This window comes from Bombyx mandarina, chromosome 09, assembly GCF_030267445.1.
Source record: "Bombyx mandarina strain Sakado chromosome 09, ASM3026744v2".
Taxonomy (NCBI): Eukaryota; Metazoa; Arthropoda; class Insecta; order Lepidoptera; family Bombycidae; genus Bombyx; species Bombyx mandarina.
Genome location: NC_143216.1, coordinates 9,006,283 through 9,027,538, shown reverse-complemented (window position 1 = coordinate 9,027,538; position 21,256 = coordinate 9,006,283). Strand labels below are relative to the sequence as shown.

Genomic DNA, 21,256 nt, shown 5'->3' with positions numbered 1-21,256 from the left:
TCCTACATTGATCATACATAATAATATATTCACCCATTCTGTTTTTACATATAATGCTTAACTAGTGAATGAGTTAAATTCGCCCTTGCATCCCATCGTTTTTTTCATTAAATATAATAACTGGTGATTTATGTTTCCATATACAAAAACGAATACGAAATACAAATAATATGTACGTAGACGTTATTTCTTGACAGTAAATTTTGAAAATCAGCTCTTGTTTTCTGCGTGTTTTTTTATAATCGTACCTAACGCTTAACTATACGGTTCAGTGTAAATGCATACAGATCAGTATAACAAATCGGAATCAATTTATTATGAAAGTATGAACTAATATTTTATCATTGTTTTCGAAAATAACATCTATTGTACGCCATAGGTACATATTAGGTCCTTACATATGAAATTGGCGTTTTGTACGGGAGGAATATAAAGTCATTTTTTTTTGTAAAATATCTACACCGTTGCCATCTATGCACTTTTGCCATCTCAAATGTAGTTCATTGATCCTTTTACTAAAAAACCATGATGGTGAGAATCAATAAACTTTTTGACGGTTTAGACTGCCGCATCTGAGTTGAATTTTTTTCTTTGTAAGAAGTTGTCCAAATTCCGGAAAAAAGAGCAAGGTCCGGGGAGTACGATGGATGTCGCAAACATTCCAATTGTAGCTCATCTAACTTAGTTTGTTGTGCAGTGTATGGTCTTGCGTTGTCGTGAAGCAGCAGTGGCCTAGAGCGATTGACCAATCTCGGTTGTTTAGCAGCCAGTTCTTCTTTCATGGTTTGCAGTTGCTAACAATATATATCTGCCGTAATCGTTCGGCCGGATTTTAGAAAGCTGTAGTGAACGACACCAGCGCTAGTCTACCAAACACTCACAAGTACCTAACTTTTTCTGAGTCAATTTTCGTTTAGGGCAGGATTTGGCTGGGTCTCCAGGGTTCAGCCATTGCGACGAACGCTTCCGATTATCGTACAGTATCCATTTTTCATTACAAGTTATGATTCGATTTAAAATCCCTTCATTATTGTGTCGGTTGAGCAAAGTAACAGTAACGCGTATTTGCTAGTTCGATTGACTCAATTCATGAGGTACCCATCGTTCAAGTTTTTTTTACTTTCCCGATTTGCTTCCAGTGGATTAATACAGTTTTATCACTTACCCCGAAGCCTGCAGCTATCTCTGAAGTGCTTTGTGATGGATCCGCTTCCACAATAGCCTTTAATTCTTAATTTTCCACTTTGGTCTCCGGCCGTCCACGTGGTTGGTTCTGAAGGTCGAAATTTCCAGAACGAAAACGTTGAAACAAAATACGTACCGTGCTTTCTTTTGCGACACCAGCGCCGTACACTTCATTAATCCTTCGAACTGTTTCTGCAGGCACTGGTTTTTTTTTTTTTTTATGATTGAGAGATTACTGGTGGCCCGAAGGCCTTTCCAGTTTCACCAGGACAGGTGGGCGAGCAAAGGCTCAGCCAGGAGGGGTGGGATTTGCTAACAGCTGCCCGAGCGCCTCCGAAGGAGACCTAACAACTCAAGAGCAATTGCTTCGCGAATGAATCTACTACCGGATCGGAATCGCGACCCGCTGAGAAGATCCGGCGAGAAACTCAGCGGGCTGATGCATGGGCTAGGTTGCACGTCGACCTCTTTGTCGAGTTCGACGAGTACGGTTACTGGGGTCCCTAAGCCTGCTCCTAGTATTAGAGCTGAAGGCATCTAATGCAAAGGTTATTGGATCTGATGGATCCGTAAGGACGTGTCTAGGGCGTCGACGGTGACTGGCTCCTGCATGATCAGGATTCGGTGAGTAGTCAGCGGCGGCAACGATAAGGCGATTATCATGACGTGCAGGCACTGGTGCCACGGTAGAACTCGTACCTACTCTTAAATATACCGATATGTCATGTTTTCCATTGTGTGGTAATAAGCGACGCCAAAGAACTTTTTTAGGAAAAAACAAATGAATAGCTGTTTTCAAAACTGAAATGTACCAGCTAAATGAATTTATAAATTTGAATTTGGAATTTTTATCCAAAAAGGAGATATTTCAGATCAAAGTGGTCAGTACGACAAAATGCTTATTTCATATGTAAGGACCTACTATATAAAAATATAGGATTAATGGGTACATGTTGAAAACGTATCTTCATGTGGTCAACTTGTATAACTACTCTATAATTGGGTATATAAACGCATTAATCGATTACGAAATTGAATGACACGGCCAAAATTGTGTGCAAACAAGAGTATTTATTACAAGAAATGTTGCCTCGATTTACTGAGCAAAGGATTATTGCATACTTATAAATTGATAAACGAACGTGAGCTTTAAACTGACTCAATTTCGGTTTGAGCGCCATTATATAGAAACGAAAGGTCAACTCGTATTGTAAATGAGAAAGTTAATCGTGGAAAGTGCGAGTGAGCGGATCTGTGACTCTCGATGCAATTTCTAAAAAAGTAAAACATAGGTTTTCGCCCCGCTTGTATAGTTTGCATACTAACCGCCACCGAAAATGTTTACGGCATGTTTTTTCCCATGGTCCCATAGAGGCCTTCGCTTTGATGCAACCTTCAAGTATTGTAATCGGTTGATAAAACGGTCAAAGTGGGTCAGGGGCCGTTTACTCCATTAAAATAGTAGTTCAATCATAAAAAGCATAGTACCAATTAAAAAATATTAGATGAGTAAACTTTTTGAATGTTTATCCTTCTTGGTAAAATTAAATAAATCGCATTATTCCTCAATGTGCACTGTGATTGTAAGAGGATTTTCTAATAAAGGCTTTGTCCCACAAAGACTAAAGTCAAACAAAGAAAACGATCTGAGCAGGTAAGATGAGCTGTGGAATCCGAGGCCGAGGACTTTTTCCCCCGGGAGGTTAACCCTGAAGGACTGCGCCAAGGTCGACCACTAAGGTAGGTGATGCGTATGTTACTTGGGGGAGATGACTCGATGACTTTGAATAATCCTTGCAAACGTTTTGTTTTTTATTATTTTGTTGCTAAAGTGGTAAAAAATACGGTTTGTTAGGTTGCTGGCGAATTCGTTTGTAAACCATTATCGTGAAATTTATTGTTAATAATTTTCATTAGTACTTTTATTTCAAGTATTTTTGAAATATGATCGCTTAATATAATAATATGTATTCGTATACAATAGTAAATTGTGACAAAAAATAAATAAATAGCATACGAAAATTTGCCACGGAATATAAAACAGCGCTCTTTGGCGGATCTTGGATCTTCACGGCTCTCTCATTTTTAATTTCCAATAACTTACTTTTCACCTTCCTCCAAACGATGACATTTAAAAAGTGACTTTGTGAGAGCGTTCGTTGTTTAAATATTTTTACATTCTTTAGTAAAAACATCGCTGCGACTCGGGATTCAAATCAGAAGGATTTTTTTTCTTCTACTAAAACAAACAAAAACATTTTACATATTTATCCCTTCTTCCATTTTAATATTACGATTAAATTTAATTTCTGAACAACTGACCTTCTTTTAAAAACAGCAGACGTTGTCAGATTATGATGTAATTGAAAAACATTTCTTAAACGTTAATAAAAGTTTTGATGAAATGTTTCGGATCTTGAAATGAAAGGGTCATTTACTATAAAACTGCCCAATTTAGATTACAGTTCATAAGGACTTAAGCTTTCACTAACACAATGGAAAGGAAACAGAGAAAGGGTCCGTGGCGCGCAGCTGTCCCGCGGGTGCCAGTTGTCGGGCGCTACGCCCTCGCTGACCCCTCGCCTCCGTTCTGCTCTCCTCGAACTGCGAGAGAAGCGCTCACATTCACATTTACGAGTGTACTCCCAAACCGGCGCCGCTTTACACTACAGTGTATCGTACACCGTAGTCGCGGCAGTCGCCCGTCATTCGTTGAGCGTACAGCACGTACCACGCCACTTCGCTCAACCTATGTTGAAGCCATGTGGTGAAGTGAAACTGTCAAACGTGATACACTTTCGCATATAGGTGTTGATCGATTTAGTGATTTTTATTTTATTTTTTTAAATTAATGACTCGTGATCATATGAGTGCTTAAAAGTGGTGACATTTTGGAAAATTGGATTATACGAACGAATAATGGCCTTAGCCAGGTGAGCTATTTTGGTTGTTGGAGTCAACGCGGAACTGGTTTAATTTATCAAGTTCATCAAAGTAGTTTTTGTATAAAAATTGCTATGGTAATAAAAAAAAAAATTGAAAATCTTCCTTTCGATGTGACTCTACAATTATTGAGAAGGTTTAAAATTTTCGTTCCTTTGTTCCATTGTTGAGTGTTTCATTCGGAAATAATTACATTTTCCATACAAATATTATATCTACAATAGGCGAAAGTTGTTTCGCCCCGCACACGCATTTAACTTTCCTTGTTGTGTAAGCTGAACGTCAAACGACAAGTAGAGAGGGAGCAACGTAGAAATCGACTCACTTTTACTGTAACCATTATCATTAAAATTAATGAGCACACCGAGTTGACATTGTCGATCTAATTATAAATCGATATTTTATTTCGGTGTGACGGACATAAAATCGTCACTTTTTTGGCTGCGTCAAATCCTAGCCCATTGATGGTGTTTCAATGTTTTCCCTCATTCGTTCGCACCCTCGTTCGATCGTCCGTTACCGTAACCCCAAGCATTGAAACCCCTCTGCTGTCTTTTCGTAACGACATGTTTTATGTTTACTGTTTTAGCTATAAAATTTATGTACGTAAAGCTTATTCTATTATAATAATGACCTTAAATTATGGTGTAAAAATCAAAGAATAACAATACTTATCAGAGATGTTCATAGAAAACGTTTTTGTAACATAGCAGGTAGGCCCGAAAAGTGCTACCTTTTGAAGTTGTAAAGGTATGTTCTGATCCTCGTTTTTGAGATAAACTTTTTTATTCACCCTAATGGTTAGTTCCAAGGATGGCCCGTGAATGTTGTATTTTACAAATACATCTAAAGAGAGCAATGCTATTATAATAATGGCACGCTTCATTTTCTTGCCAAGAACAACGAAATGTAATGTAATATTGTATATTAATGTGGGTAGAATAACACAGATTTGCGGAGATGCTCCTCCCTGAGGTCGATGACATCTCTGCGCAAAATGCAAGTAGCAGCGTGTAAAACTGTGGGTTGATGCCTTCGTCGACCCTCTTACTTTATTTGTAACACTCTGAACTTTTAGTTAATATGAGCATAACTTTAAATGCGCTAAATTACCATTTTGTGCTTTCACGAATCGTTCGACTCTTAAAGAAAACTTTTTCATTTCGTAGGCTATGGAACTAATATTTTTATTATATTGTAATATGTTTGAAGTCTGCATGTAATCTGCGTGTTAATTATTTATATTGAAATCAGCTTTAAATAAATTATGACAGTATCGAAAGAAATAACAACGATCACACAAGTTAAAGGTGTATCTTGTTGATAATTAATATTTAAAAACGTGATGCATATAAGATAATGATTATACGAATTATGAATTGATTATAATAATTTGCATACAACGTTAATGAATCTAATAGTCTATAGTGGGATATGTACTCGAATAAATATCACAATGCCCAATAATCAATTATCTTTTCTATTCTTACTGATTGATACTTTTCAAATAATTAGTTACAATTTGTTTAGCTATTTAATTGTGATATTTAGATAAACATCATATTAGAAATCACACAATAATTGCATGTAATCACTATTACATTACAATAATAATGATCACTAAATTTTATTCAAAGCAGTGATTCGAATGGGTGCCATTAAGTAGGTACCATACCTTTACAATCTATGATTGTTTGAATAAGCTGGGCGAGGTTATTTCGCAAGAATGTATCAATTTAGCCGAGGGCCACAGAACGTTCACAAAGCGAAAGACTGTGGCCTGGCCCAATCTCGGTGCTCCTGTTTCGGCGGCTGGTATGCGATAACTAAGTGGGTTTCGGCAAACACAAAATCGAGCTAACCATAATACCTAGAAACTCAATCGCACACCCAAATTCGATAGCCCAAATATACATTATAATAATGTACTCGTGGGCTGATGCTTTTAATTTTTAAAACTAATATAGTATAGCGTAGATTTATTATATTTTCCTGCTCGTAAGTTTTCTATCAAATCAACGACAGTATTTTCAGTTCACCCGTGATTCCGACGCTTGCAATGAAATGTAAAAACGCGGAAACTTAGTTTGAAAATCTCGGTAAAAACCCTTCGAGTTTTAAACTTTTTCTTTTTTAAGAACACACCTAGACACCAAATATCTTAACGAAGATGCGTACGTTTTTACGCATCGAACCCGTGTCCCGTTGTACAGTATTCAAGGTCATTAACCACTGAACCAACGAGGCGTTCGGCAAGTATTTCTAATGAATAACTGTTAGATTGTGAAAGGTATTAAAGTACATTTAAATGTCATTGTAATAATATTCTTAATTGCATAGTGATAACGTTTCCAGCGAAGTGATGTAATGTTACAGATGTACAATTAGTAAAATAAATTCTGTTACGTTATATAACGTTTCTTAAATGTATATGTAGGTATATGTCATTACTTTGTTGATATAGATTATGTATATTGTATATTAACCAAGTATTTCCAAGTCTTCCTTATTAACGTATACGTCTCACAAGGCCAAGGTTAAAAAACACGGCTTGTTCTCGTTTATGAAAACAAATTTATTCTTTTTCGATCTTGCGTTGGGTTTTGTAGAGAAAAATGAGCATTCTAATTTGTAACAAAAACCAATTGAATTAAGGTACACAATTGTGAATCAACAGTAAAATGTTCATGGATTCTTACTGTATAAATACGATTATTTGACAAAACATTTCAAGAATTACTTTTATTCATATTGGGTTAAATGGTATAAAGTATGAAAATGTACTTAAATCAGTGTTCGATCGATTTTTGACCACCGACGCGCGTTCATTTTATGTGTTTCATTTTCTTTTTTCGTTTTGTAACTGACAAATAAATATTGATAACACTAATTACAAACATTATATTAAGAAACACACAACAACAAAAACAGATGAGAAAATGGCACTAAACGGTTTTGTCTTTGCCTAGTCATCCAAAGACACCAGAAATAAATTGCTGAGATAAAGGAACTGTTCTCCGATTAGAACGTAATCGGTGTATCGGACGTTTTGGAATCCATAATTTAACAAGGTTGTACTTATTAGTTTAACATTATTAAGAATTCTTATGATGGTTAAATAATCACCTAGTTAGTAAAATTAAGAAGCAGGCCTCAAACATTTGTATTATACCTACGTGATTAATTTGATTTTTTATTTTAACAAATGTGTTGGTTTGAAAAGTAACTTGCGTGAAACTCCGAATTTATCTGTGTACGGCTATAGATTGTCGATTTGATTTTTTTTTTGTCTTTTAAACGGTTTCCTGTTTACTATATCATTAAAACATCTAATTTATTGTCAGTGATTACAATAACAGTTATATGCCTACACTTTACTATGTATCATTCGGTGTTTTCGTTGAGGAAGGTCAGTGTGATTACAGTAAAAAACATATCACAGTACTAACAATGGATTAGACGTAATATTGAATATAAGATTGTTTCATAAATATTTGATTAATTTCGAACTAAGGTCACTGAGTTTTCCGTCAACATCTTTTTAAATGATCTCAGATCCTCAAATTTTAATTTTTACACATATATACTATCATATAACGTCTATACAGCTACAATATATACACAGGCGAAGTTTTTTTACTGATGTTATTTTTTAGTATGAAGGTGAAAGTTAACTATTAGAATATCTTATACCTTTAAACGAGCAATTCTTGAATATTAATATATATGTATATAATCTGAATCTTAGAAACGGCTCCAACGATTTTCATAAAATTTAGTATACAGGGGATTTCGGGGGCGATAAATCGATCTAGCTACGATTTATTTTCAGAAAATGTTGTTTTATTCGTGTTTTCAATAATGAACTCTTCCCGACATCTATTGGCGAATAATAACACTATTTTTCTTAATTGAGGGCAACTAACCGCTTTAAAGACACAACAAGATGGCGTTATCAAAAAAAAACCGAGCAAAGCTTGGCCATCGTCTAGTTTCGTTTTTATGTATGGAAAACGCGGTTGCTTCTTTTATTATAATATGATGCGTAGCGCGCATCTCTTTGTGTGCTGTTCTTGGGTAGTTTCACAGGCTTGCACTTTTGATGCTTAGTTTTCTATCCGCTTGAAACGTTTAAAATTTCAAACGTTTTCAATCGTGTTCCATTTTCACCAATTTTGATTCGGTATTTATCAAATAAAATAAATGACATAAAAAACATTCGCAACGAAAACCGTGTTTTTGTTTTCGCTTGTGATTTTGGAGCTCTATCATTATTTCTGAGAAGACTTTCTATTGCTTTTGTATAGATCGGTTACCCTCTTTTCGCAGATCTATGTGACTCATGATGTCAATACAATAGCAGTCATCTAGAGGGTATATATACACAGTGCCAAATCATTTTGAGATTTAGGACAGTAAAATAATGCACCTGTAAATTGTATTGAATTTAAAATTACACTTTTAAAGCCCGAGTTATGCCCTAATTGTGGTTCACGTTCATTTACATAAAGTGCTTTTGTATCAAGTTTTTTTGTGTAACCAATTTAGGGCAGGGTACCGTGATGCGTTAATTTGCCGAGAGAGCAATTCGAAACGGGGACATCGCGCGCTCTCCAAGCAGATGAGCGCGTTGACCCATTTTATACGTAACGTGGTTTGGTGCGTGGAGGAATCGTTGATGTAGTAGCAGAGTCCCGAGGCCCTTGCGGCGCTTCACTGATGAGTTCGGATCTGTGTCAGGGTCCTCCCCCGCGCGAACCTTGCGCCCTTCTTGCCTATACACCGCCCACCGACAGCCTCGGCATCTGTTGACCCGTAAAACTTGTGCGTTTGTATTACCTTACCTTTCTTACGTCTAGTTAATGTCAAGGGAATGATTGTTCTAATTTCCTCTTTTATTTAATCACAACAGAGGTCAGCTTAAAACGATTATGCCTATGGCATATTACAGTGTCTGAATAATGTTCATTTAACCATTAATTTATTAAACTGAATTAAGTGTGAAGAACATGCTCTTTGCTTTTTGTCTAATGATTTGTCTTTGGTAATCCGAATCTTGACAGGTGACATTGACTCGACTTTTCCAAAATGTAGTTGTAGCTACTTTTCGCTTTGGAATTAAGCTTTCTGTAAATGAAATTTATACTCTCTGTTTCTCATTTTGCTTCAGACCAATTGGTCTTGATAGAAAAAAAATTAATTCTAATCACTAAAATATGAATAGAATAATTACTAGAGCTAATAATAGAATAGGCAATTAAGACGATCGGTAAATAATGATCCGTGGCTAACCATATTATAATTATCTAAAGTATAAAAATCTTGCTTTTGTTTCCATCCTACTATTTAGTATACTATAGGGTAGCTATCTATACTACAAGCCAGACGTTCATAGAAACGATGGAATTGAATTTGGCAAAGCAGGATTGGTACTGCCGAGAGGGATAGTGGTAGAATATAAGATGTTGAATCGGTTACCTTTACTCAGATGATATACTCGTCCTAGTATTAACTAGGACCTGTATTGCTTACGTGACAGTAATCTGGCACATAAAATAAAATATTAACGATAAAATTGTTAAATCGTGGCACACATGAAGCCTTTTTACTATACTCTTTAACGAAACTGAGATGGAGGTCACTTATTTTGGGACGATGCATACTTGACCAAGTTTTTCTTATTCATAGTAACGTAATATTTCTCACTCGACGTCTTAGGGACATTGGATCGTTCGGATGCCGACCTTTCTAATTTTAAAGCAGGGATTAGGAGTTTTTATTACAAGGTGTAGGTAATTAGCACAAAAGCAATAGACTAAATCTAATTATTTATATTATTGTAAATTGACTGAAACAGGTAAAAATGTTTCGTTTCAGTTTAGTCGGCGGTCGTCGTAATGAATAATAATAAGCTTCAGTTTAGCGATTGAGTGGTGACCGACCTTTGCAGCTGCGTCACCTTCGTGGTAGTAGACGGCAGAGTTGGCATTGTCGCCTCGACGCCAATAGGAAGCAACGCGGCCGCAGATCGCTATTGGGCTTAAGGCCGTTTTCAATGCACCATCTTTTACCTTGTGCTCCTTACCGCGTCGTGACCCAAAACTTGTCTCTCTGAACGTGGCTGAACACCCACTTCCAATAGAATTAAAAGTTTTGATATCGTAGGCACTTTTCAAATTATCAGGACGGGTACCGGCGAAGGCGAACTTTCGGTGCGCAATATTCGGTTCTGTGGGTTCAATTCCCCAGCGTTAAAATAAAAGGCCCTTTTAAAATCCAAACTCATTGCATTTCAAATATTAAGGTTTTAAAATGTTGACAATATGCCTTCAACGTCTAACACAATGAGGCTCTGCTCTCTTGCAGGTTAATCAACACAAATACTTTCATCACACTGTCTATTAGAATTAAGGTTAAAGCTTCAGCATTGTCTAGTCAGACCGTGTTCTTATTTGCCATATAGGTCAAATTCATTTACGGCTTGTGTTTTCTTCTAGTTGAATAATTTTCATATCAATTACGTCGGATGATTTTACGATGTTACTCGTTATGTTAGATTTACTAAAACCATCAAATTTATCACAGAACAGAACAAGATGTAATGAATACACAGTAAGCACTCTTGTATTTTTTCCTTGTTTTAACACTTTTCCAAACTGTTGCTTTCGATAGAACATGTATATTATTTTGGTGGTTAAAGTATAAGAATTATTGGAAAAAGCTTACGTCCCGGCATAATCATAACTTTACACATCGTGAAGATGTAGGAAAGTAGAACGGGGGCGTCAAATTCAAGGTTACGAACGTAGCTGAACAAATTTATTTTGTACGGCCAAATTTGGCATTAACTTCAATATTGAGTTACCTTGAAAATAACATATGTCATTTAAGGAACAATGCGAAAATGTGGACAAACATTCATTTTCTATATACATTTTTTTATTTATTCAATAACTTTAACGCGTGTAAAATTATGATCTATAGTTATTGTAAATTTTACGAATACCCTCTTTAATTTTTTTTAAACAAAACCATTTCAAGTCTAATATGTAGTATTGTCTAAGGCATAATTTTCTTCTCTGATTTATTCATTTTTTAATGCTTAGATGGACGAAAGAGCTCTCGGCCCACGTGTGCGGTTACGATGAGACATGAGGTCGAAGTCACAATTGTTTTACATAAGGGCTGTCACACCCTTCAACTCGGAACGCATAAATGCTTGGTGGCAGAAATAACCAGGAAAAATTAAAAAATTAGTTGTTCTCTTACATGAATCATGAATAAAAAACTTTGTCGCTTATGCTCAGTGTAACGCAACCGTTAATAAGCTGCGAGCTATAATAAGTAGCCGATGAACTTGCAAACGCAACAACACGTTCAGGCATAAACGTTTTGCAATTTCGGATGTTTTCTATAGTTTCTTTTAAACGTTTCTCAATACTTACACGTTTCGCATACGAAGACTGAAAGTGTACGTCCGCCTGGTTGTGCGCGCGGCCTCAACCGAGTTTTGTCGATGCTTTCTCGAGCGTCGAACCAGGTCGCGTTCTCGATGCCTCGTGCTGAGCTGACTGGCTGGTACCGAGTGCCGACCATTGCCAGTTACCACCACTAACCGACTCGCTCAGCTTGACACACACACAACACACACACACACACACACACACACACACACAACCTCAACAACGCAATGTACACCCACTTTGTTTGAGATGTATTGTGTCAGGGCTAGTTTCAAGTTAATGATTCAAGTAACAGACAGCTGATACAGAGAACGTCGCTGGTAACTGTATTTATCTGTTATATACTTCAATAATGTTATTATTTTTTAATTAAGCGTATATAAGTACCTATATAACTGTTTATTTTGACCATTCTGAATGATTATCATAATATGTAAAAAAATTTAATAAATTAAAAGAAGGAAATGCGTCATAATACAGACCCTCAGAATGTTCTTGCAATAATGCGATCGACAGTGACGACGACCCTCAGAATGTAGGAAGTGGGGTCATACAATTTATATTAGGCTGAAGTCAAGGTCTCGCCAATCATTTTGGCCATCTAGTAATTCATATATCAATAAAAGTCTAGGTTGAACGCGTACGACCTTTTTAATAGAGTCGGTAACAGAAATAATAAACTTTGTGTATAACATTAAAGAGATAATAGTGAAATATAATTACATATTTAAATGACACGTATACGAAAAGTTAGACGCAGCTATCAGATTCGTACGCTTAGGCTTAATACATGTTTGCATATTCATGGCAAAACAATGTAGAATCTGTTGCAGTAGGGCCGAGGTGGCACAGTTTCTTGTTTAAGTTATAAATCAGTCTGTCCTAGTTAGATTAGCGTACGATATTACACGGCGATTGATGATTCTGCTTTCCAATCGTTGCCAAATGATGAGTTTTCGGGTTTTATGCTCGAGAAATCGTTGTAAAATTCTTGACAAAAACTAACCTAAATCGCCACTGCTCGGTTACAAAATCATGTTACCATCCATTATTTCGTTGGAAGATGCCATTAAAAATACAAATTTAGAAGCGTAATTGAATTGAATTTTACTGGTGGTAGGACCTCTTGTGAGTCTGCACGGGTAGGTACCACCGCCCCGCCTATTTCTGCCGTGAAGCAGTAATGCGTTTCGGTTTGAAGAGTGGGGCAGCCGTTGTGACTATACTGAGATCTTAGAACTTATAACTCAAGGTGGGTGGTGCATTTACGTTGCAGATGTCTATGGGCTTCAGTAACTTAACACCAGGTGGGCTGTGAGCTCGTCCACCCATCTAAGCAACAACAAAAAAACATGTTTCCTAGGAGATAACAAAAAAAAACACGCGATATAGATAATAAAATGTTTAACGGTTTACCGCTTTGGCCAGCAATGTTCGCAGTTTCTGAATTGGCCGTTCGTCCGTCCTCGGCCTCGCTCATACGCTTCCGCATCGCAACTTATCCTCGTTGAATATCGCCCATGATAATGTTTTATTGAAAAAAAAGATATGCGGTGTCGTGGGACGCCGGATAGGAACGAAGTTCCTTATTATAAAAATATTAATTTTAAGTTCTATTCGAAGTATAAAGAAAATAATTATTCGGGTATACATATTTTATTATGATTTTTTTATTGATAAAACAACTACTTTACAAAGTTATCAACTTTAATTATTCACAATGATTTATAAAAAAATGTATAATAATAATATAAAAAGAAACAGCTATTTATATGAATAATAATAATTAAGCCTAATTATGTTCTATCATAGAAATAACAATAACCGTCATCACGTAGACTATACATTAGACTCTGTATAACCATCATACTAAGACTATGTATAAATAATTAAAATCTTACGTTACGGACGTTTTTTCCCGGTTAGGGTACTCCTCCGCATCGTTCCATAAGGAACTTCGTTCAAAAAAAAGAAACATTGCTCCTAACATAAATACCCTTAAATTCGTGTGAAGCAAAATTGTACTTTAACGAAATTTTTGGTTTCCTTTCTAGGTATAATCAGCAAACCGCGCGCTCCTCTTGGTTGAAGTACGTAACATTTTATTATTATTTAGTATCTCTTACTTGACAATTTGTATTCTTAAAAGTGTATGAATTTTATATCTACCAGTACATACTTGTAACATTTAAGATGTATCTAGTTTTTACCCTGAAGCTGTAAATAGCTGATGTCTGGTTAATGAATATAGAGGAAACACTAAAAGATCAACTCCACCTTGATATTCATTGAGTAGTTGAGTGTGAGCAGTTTTGCTAATATTGTTGATTTTATTGGCCACGTGCGAACAGGTAGGCGTGAATAAGTCCACGTCACAACACCGGCCTATGAAGGTCGTGACGTAACGTTTTAGTCTCACCATTATTTAGTTTGTCGATACGCGATACATCGCTCGATTCCCGACGAGGCCGAACGTTCTATTACTCGACAGTTGAGGTTATATTATACGATTTTATAATTCTGTCTCGTTTCGTCTAACAATAACCTGATTTACAACCAGGAAACGTTAATATATAATGGCGCTGCGTCGTTGTCGTTACGCGAACGGGTCGGCCTTAACATTTGGTATCTCGGACCTTACGTAAATTTTAATTTTGTTTTTCAATTCAAATCTTTGTAAATATGTACCTACTTCATGATACGGTACATAATATATTACAGAACAGATGAGCTTCCGTACAGATTTTTTAGAAATTTTTGAAACACCGCCAAGACAATGTAATTTAGGAATTTCAAATATTCTAAATCGAACTGCAACTTCGGAACTTTATGTAACCAAACTAGTATTTCTAAGATTATAATGTAAGAATAAAACTGATTTGTATTAAATGTATAATGTATGCTATATATTGACTGAATATACTCGTAGTGGCAGCTTATTGATTATTATTATTATTTTATCTTTCAATGTCACACACTGATATGAAGGATAGATACTTAATGTGTTCACGTTTTTTTTTTGTTTCATAAGTTTGTCATTCTGCTAATCAACGCTCGCTATCATTTCCTGATGATAAAAGCATACTTGTTCATATATTTGAAGTGAAAATTGTTTTATATCGCTCGATTCTCACATTTTACACTACCTAAACATATATTAATACAATAATTATACATTACATACGAAGAGTACCCTGCGGATCTTACTATTAATTCAGAACAATCGAATGTAATTTATTATAAAAAAAAGGTATGCTAAGTGTTATTTCAGTGGTTAAAAGGTATATTAGTGTGAATTTTCGTCTAAATCCGTTGACCAATGTTTGCGTGTTTAAGTAAAATCGGTTTTTTTTTTTTTTTTTTTTATTGCTTAGATATGTGGAAGAGCTCACAGCCCACCTGGTGTTAAGTGGTTACTGGAGCCCATAGACATCTATCTACAACGTAAATGCGCCACACACCTTGAGATATAGTTCTAAGGTCTCAGTATAGTCACAACGGCTGCCCCACCCTTCAAACCGAAACGCATTACTGCTTCACGGCAGAAATAGGCGGGGCGGTGGTACCTACCCGTGCGGACTCACAAGAGGTCCTACCACCAGTAAAATTAATTGACAAATTAATCTAGTCTATCCACTTATACTAAACTATAAGAAACGCTCAAAATATATTTTTGTTCAAAAAAAAACTCAGCCCTTATGTTTTTGTAGACTTGATTCGGAAAGTTAAAGAGAAGTAACATAAAATTACCAGCTTTAAACTTTCAATTTAGGTTATAGCGTGTAGTTTACCTTAATTTAAATTTGATTGCTATCTTTTTTAGGTTTACGCTTTCAAACATACAAACACTTAAAATATAATACAACCGCATTTTGCCATAACGTGGCGTCGTTATAACTTTAATCATTTATGAACCTTGTTGCCACTTGCTGAACATTTCAAATCATATGAAATATTAAATAGGGAGCGGATCAACAATAAGACTTCTTGAATCAGCGGAATTTGATAGCCATTGACCCTCGACAGGTAGCGTTCGCGTCAGAGTCACATTTCACAATGACTTCAGACTACTTAGAATCTTGACCACGTTAGAATTCTCTTTATTTTGTTTGTGAAATATAAAAAAAATATATTACTGCTGAAGAGTAATATTTTTTTTTATATTTCACAAACTGAAGAGTTCTACTTGCAAATAAAAATTAATCGTACAGTATATTAAACACAATTTTTTTAAACATCGCGAGAGAGCTGCTGCTGCCTTCGTTAAGGTTTCGTAGAGAAATCAACTTATAATTTAATAATTTCATCATTCTACTTGCTTTAAATTTATAAGCTTTAAAATTATTGATAAACGTTATTAGTAGTATTAATATGCTCTACGCAATGAACTGAATGCACCCCCGCTATCTCTTGTGCTATCTTTTATAACTATTATAATGGTGCGATCACCTGTCCGCAATGCGCACGAACGTTTAGGAATAAGATCGACTATGTTAGCTGCACATGAGCACATCGTGACAATCAAAAATGGACCATACCCGATCCTGTGGACCGAATGGTAAACAGTCTACGTCGCCCAAAACATGTCATTACGGATCCTCCCGATCAATTAACGGTGCTTTTAGATACTTCAAGCACCAGTCACCGTCCTCGCCGAACCTGTCGCTTGCGACGAAGGGCTCGACAAGTAAATTAACCCATAGACACAGCCCACTGAGTTTCTCGCCGGATCTTCTCAGTGGTTGTGTTTCCGATCCGGTGGTAGATTCTGCGAAGCACTGCTCTTGCTAGGCCCAGTGCTAGCAACACTCCGGTTTGAGCCCCGTAAGCTCACCTACACGTCAAGGCAAAGCTGAAATAGCCTCTCAAGGCTATCAGCATACTAAGGAGAGTAGTAGTAAATAGTACTAGTAGTAGTACTAATGACAATTTTATTTTATTGGGATCGGTTTATTTGTCTCCTAGTCATGTATTCATGTGATAAAACACGTATAGATTAAATAGCGAGGCGTCGCGGTCACCTTGCGCGTCCCCATCTCGGACGAATAGAGGTGGTGCGATCCGTTCCGCGTTCATTAAAATCGACCCAACCGCGAATATATTCACGCGAATTCAGCATAATATCGTTTGCTGTTAATTCGATGTGACACTGTTTGATTGTTCGATGAATGTATGTATCTGTTTTTTATTAGGACAGTATGTGTTACGAATTTGCGATCCTATAACTTGGGATTGTTACGTATAAAAAATATACAAATTAAACAATCAACATGTTAGTATTTTTTTACCTCTTAGTAAAGTTTGTGATGATGATGTCATAGGTATTAAGCAAGGACAAAAAAAACAATACTAAGGACACCAATTAATGACAAAGAAACTATTTCATAGTGCAAACTATTAAACAACCTGGTATACTGTTATGTGATATTATCAATATAAAATAGGTTGTACTTGAATAAAACATTATTTATAAGCTCGGTAAACAATGCGAAGTGCGTCTCGAACCCGTAACAGCGCCAACGTCAATATGCAAACTGCATTGCATTTTAGAGCTTATTGTCAGAGGCAAATGGCTGAAAAACTCTACAGTGAGCTCGCAGCAAGACTCTCCTTCCAACAGTTCCAACCCTTATATACTTTACTGTATTGATGTCCCTGCATTTTGCTTTGTCTCTTTCTTTCATGTGCTGTTTCTCTTTCCGTTACCTGAGTTCGGAGCGAATAAAGGTTATATTATAAATACGTATTGTTTTAACGATAACCTCGTCGTGTGCTTTCATTTTCTAAGTGGAGGGGCTTGGGTTAACCTAACCACATCCAAACTAATTTGCATTTCAATAATATTCCTGTGTTGCAAACGATGTATCGAAGGACACTTCAGAATATCTTTGATTCGACATTGAGTTGTAAATGCTATATTTACGGCGGAGTATGAAACGATGACGGTTGCCGCAGCCTTGACTACATCATGTGTTTGATTATTCCACACGTCACACCTACATCTCACATTTCGCTATTTTTGTAAGGCCTTCTTGAAAAATGTTATATAATATAATGATTGTAATATGTTACTATGTTCAAATTACATCAAAAGACATATTCTGTCGTCACGTAATTTTACTAGAAATAATCATATTTTGATCTTTTAAATTTCTCCTCAAGTATTCGATTTTGATATTGCCGTTTTAATGTAATACATAGTCTGATATAAATGTATTTTTCTTAGAAACTTTTACATATAATTGTGAAAAGTACGCATTGTACGCATATATAGCGTTATGACTAATAAAATATTACATATGTACAACAAGGCGTTATTGTACTCAACGACACAACAAGATAAGGGTGAACTCGTTTGTAAGAATCTTTTATCGTTAGGAACGTTTCTGAAATACAACAACCTTATTAGTTATAAAGAATTTAAAAAAAAAAACGTATTGTCCAATATTGCCAATATGATACGACTACAATATGTAACTATTTAAATCGTTTCAACTGAGTTTGCATCACATTCGAATTATTAATGTTTTATAGCAGGAAAATACATAAATAAAACCAATGTATGAGACGAAATTACATTACTGTGATCAGAACGAACATGTTTATTTTAGATCGTAATTTAGGTGTTTCGTGTCGGCTAGGTTAATCATTTAGGTAACCTCGCCCTCCATAATTCCATATAAAAGTTGCGTCATCACCGGACGTGATACAATACGTCTGTTATTAATATGTCCAACAGACTGAATTGTTGAATGTCGTCGTTTACTAGCTTCGTGCTCGCAAGAAGCGGCCTTCCAACAATTTAAGCCTTCAATTCAATCAACCGACATGATATTCCCGGTGCAAGGAGCCAGTGTAATTGATGGAATCAAAATCATGCGGTCTTGATCGGAAGGTCAAGGAAGATGATTTTTTTTTTAATTGAAAACGTTTTCGGGTGCAAACGAGGCGTTATACGTTTGTTGACACAAAACTGGGTCCTCTGAAGGGCATCGAAAGCGTTTCAGAAAACGCGTTCTTATTGTTCACCGATCGATAGAGTTACAAATACGACTTCTTTAAAAATAAATTGGTGTTTTAGTATATGTACATAGTTGTATTTCCATAAATGCTGTGTTTCTGTGGAGAGCGTGCGTACCCCCCATGCTAAGATTTTTCTATTTCTCTCTTAAAATTAACTTTTACTGTGGATATATTTTGTTGAAAAAGCTAAACTGTATTTTTTCATAGATTGGTTTTGTTTTGAGTATCACGAAAAAATCACTGTCTGTGTTTAATTAAATATTTACATTAAAAAAAACCTTTCACGAAACAAAAAAGTGATTTTTTTTATCTCGCAACTCTCTAAATAGGGGTAAATGTTGAGGTGTGTGGTACATTTCTCATACGAACACTTTCACAATCATACGCAGCCAATGTCAATTCCGATGTTTACCTTCATAGCATCGATTACAAATTAATTGCAAATGGAACCGCAGTACATCTTACACAACAGCATATATCATTATTAATTTATTGATGCACTAAACAAATTACAGTCATTACAGTACATATTAGCTAAATCGTACAAGTATTTACCTAGATCTAATCTGGATTGCGATCTAAATAATATGCGCACTCAGCAATACCATATTAATGTGCATAGCTTTGGCTATTGAAAACACAATTGAAATTACAAATATTGATTAGGTACTAGCTATTCTTAAATAGGATATCCTTCACACATTTAACAAATCCTTAGTACCTTAGTTTTACAACACTATATAAATACAACAATATTTAAATACGACACTAAAATAATAATATTAGAATTGTAAAGCGTTTTAAAAATGTACGCGCGTCGTAAAATGATATATTAAATTATCACTAACAATTCTGTTTTCTGCAACTGTGAAATTCATTGACTCGTAATATTTCTGTTGTCCACATAAATAATTGCAGTCAACACTGTTGTCAATAAAATTGACATTAGGATTACAAACAACAAGGCTGAGATATCGTAGGACTGTATTATTGCGATAAACAAACCGTCCTTCAGATCCCAGTCGAGGACCCAATAATGTCGGGTCGTCCTCAGGGCGTCTGAGTCACATCACGCAGTCATCGTTAAGAGGGCAATGCTCACTTAGTTACTCCCCACTCTGTTAACGCGGTGCACCAACCACAACTACCATTTTCTGAAATAAAGTCACATGCGTATCAGGACGCTCATTGTTTGAACGTCCTTATTCCGATTCAATTGTTTCGCCAAGTGCGACCGGTATTATTATTGATTGCAAATTTATGGCTCGTATGTTATTGTCAACCGTTTCAGGGTGCCATATCAATAAAACATTACAATAATTAGATACAATATACATATGACATTGTATTTTGAATCAGACAATTTCAATAACATCGGATAATAAGGTGACCGTTCGTTGGAACGTTAACGTGTTCGGTTTAAAATTCATTCACCGTTTTGTATGTGAATTAGAGTTTAAAGCAGTAAAAACATGCGCCCAGCAAAACACATTTAATTTTAATTTCCAATGAAAGGTTAACCGCCTGTATCTTTATGACTGGTTATGGTTTGGAAGTGTACCGCAGAGCATCGTGATGTGGTGATACTAAACGCGGAGGACTTATATATAGAAGACGATGCGAGTAGGTCGGATGACATCTATAATAAGATCACGGGAGACCGATGATACGTGCGACGTAGATTGCCCAACGTTCACGGGTTGTTGACTTCGCCTACCTTTCACTTGTATTTGTATTAAAATTGAATACCAATTGACTGTGTGATAAACAGTCGGGGCGATCGAAGTTTACCTAAAAATAGTTTCATTTCTAAACAATATCTTTAGAACGTATCGAGTAATTGGACGTAAGATGTAATTAATTTGTGCTGAAGCCTAAGCTCTCATAAAAACCGATTTACGATATTGTATCAAATAATTCGGAACAAGCAAAGAAGTAAAAAGTACTTCTCAGTGGGCCTACCTGCGGGTGGTCTGTCCTAAAGACGGGCCAATATCATTGCAACAATCTCCCTTTGTGAATTTTGGCGTGACGAATGTTCAAGTCAACAGAAAACATGGGTATTAGTCACGTTGAACGATTACAGTTGACGCTCTTTTGAACCTTAATTTATTTAGGTCATAAAGAAACAGATGAGTTGATATGATTCACCTATTGTTAATCGCTATAGGAGCGGTTAACGTAGACCGAATGTAGGTCGGTCGGACCGCTCTATTTGCTACAGTGGCAAATTGTGGATCGACCTCGGGCAAATCGTTACGCGTACGGTATCTTATCTAAAAGAGAATGCGAAAAGTTAACTATTAAAATTAAATAGACACAATACATAAAGTAGCTGCGGTACAGTTAATGTTATGGTAAAAATAATTCTAGGTAATACAAATTGGTTTTACGGTTGATCGTCGGACAATCATAACACCAATGAGATTTATCTTTCTTTTAACTTATTTACCTATTAGTTCCAGTTAATACAACGTTCTTCCTTGAGTTCTTTGATGCTCGTTTAGTCAGTCGACATTTTCTGGGTCGTGCCGATTAATTCACTTACCCTACTTTATTTAGTGCTATGACACTTTTGTTTGACATACATAGTTTCATTACCCAAATACAATTTCAGTAATCTTCAGTTAAGCTTATTTCTG

The 21,256-nt window shown here is 35.9% G+C and overlaps 1 protein-coding gene across 12 annotated transcripts in view; it reads left to right on the top strand.

The window, feature by feature from the left end:
• Positions 1 to 21,256, top strand: part of rdx (BTB/POZ and MATH domain-containing protein rdx) — a 64,850-nt gene that overhangs the window by 24,270 nt on the left and 19,324 nt on the right. For 5 of the 12 annotated variants that reach the window (XM_028169972.2, XM_089729856.1, XM_089729855.1 and 2 more), the window contains one exon: positions 13,646 to 13,681. The exons of 4 other annotated variants lie outside the window; for them this stretch is intronic. In XM_028169972.2, coding sequence (XP_028025773.1) covers positions 13,646 to 13,681 — 36 coding nt within the window. Of the gene's footprint in view, positions 1 to 3,811; positions 4,119 to 13,645; positions 13,682 to 21,256 lie in introns of those variants that run through there. 3 more of the 12 variants (XM_028169973.2, XM_089729857.1, XM_028169975.2) reach the window with 3 other exon arrangements.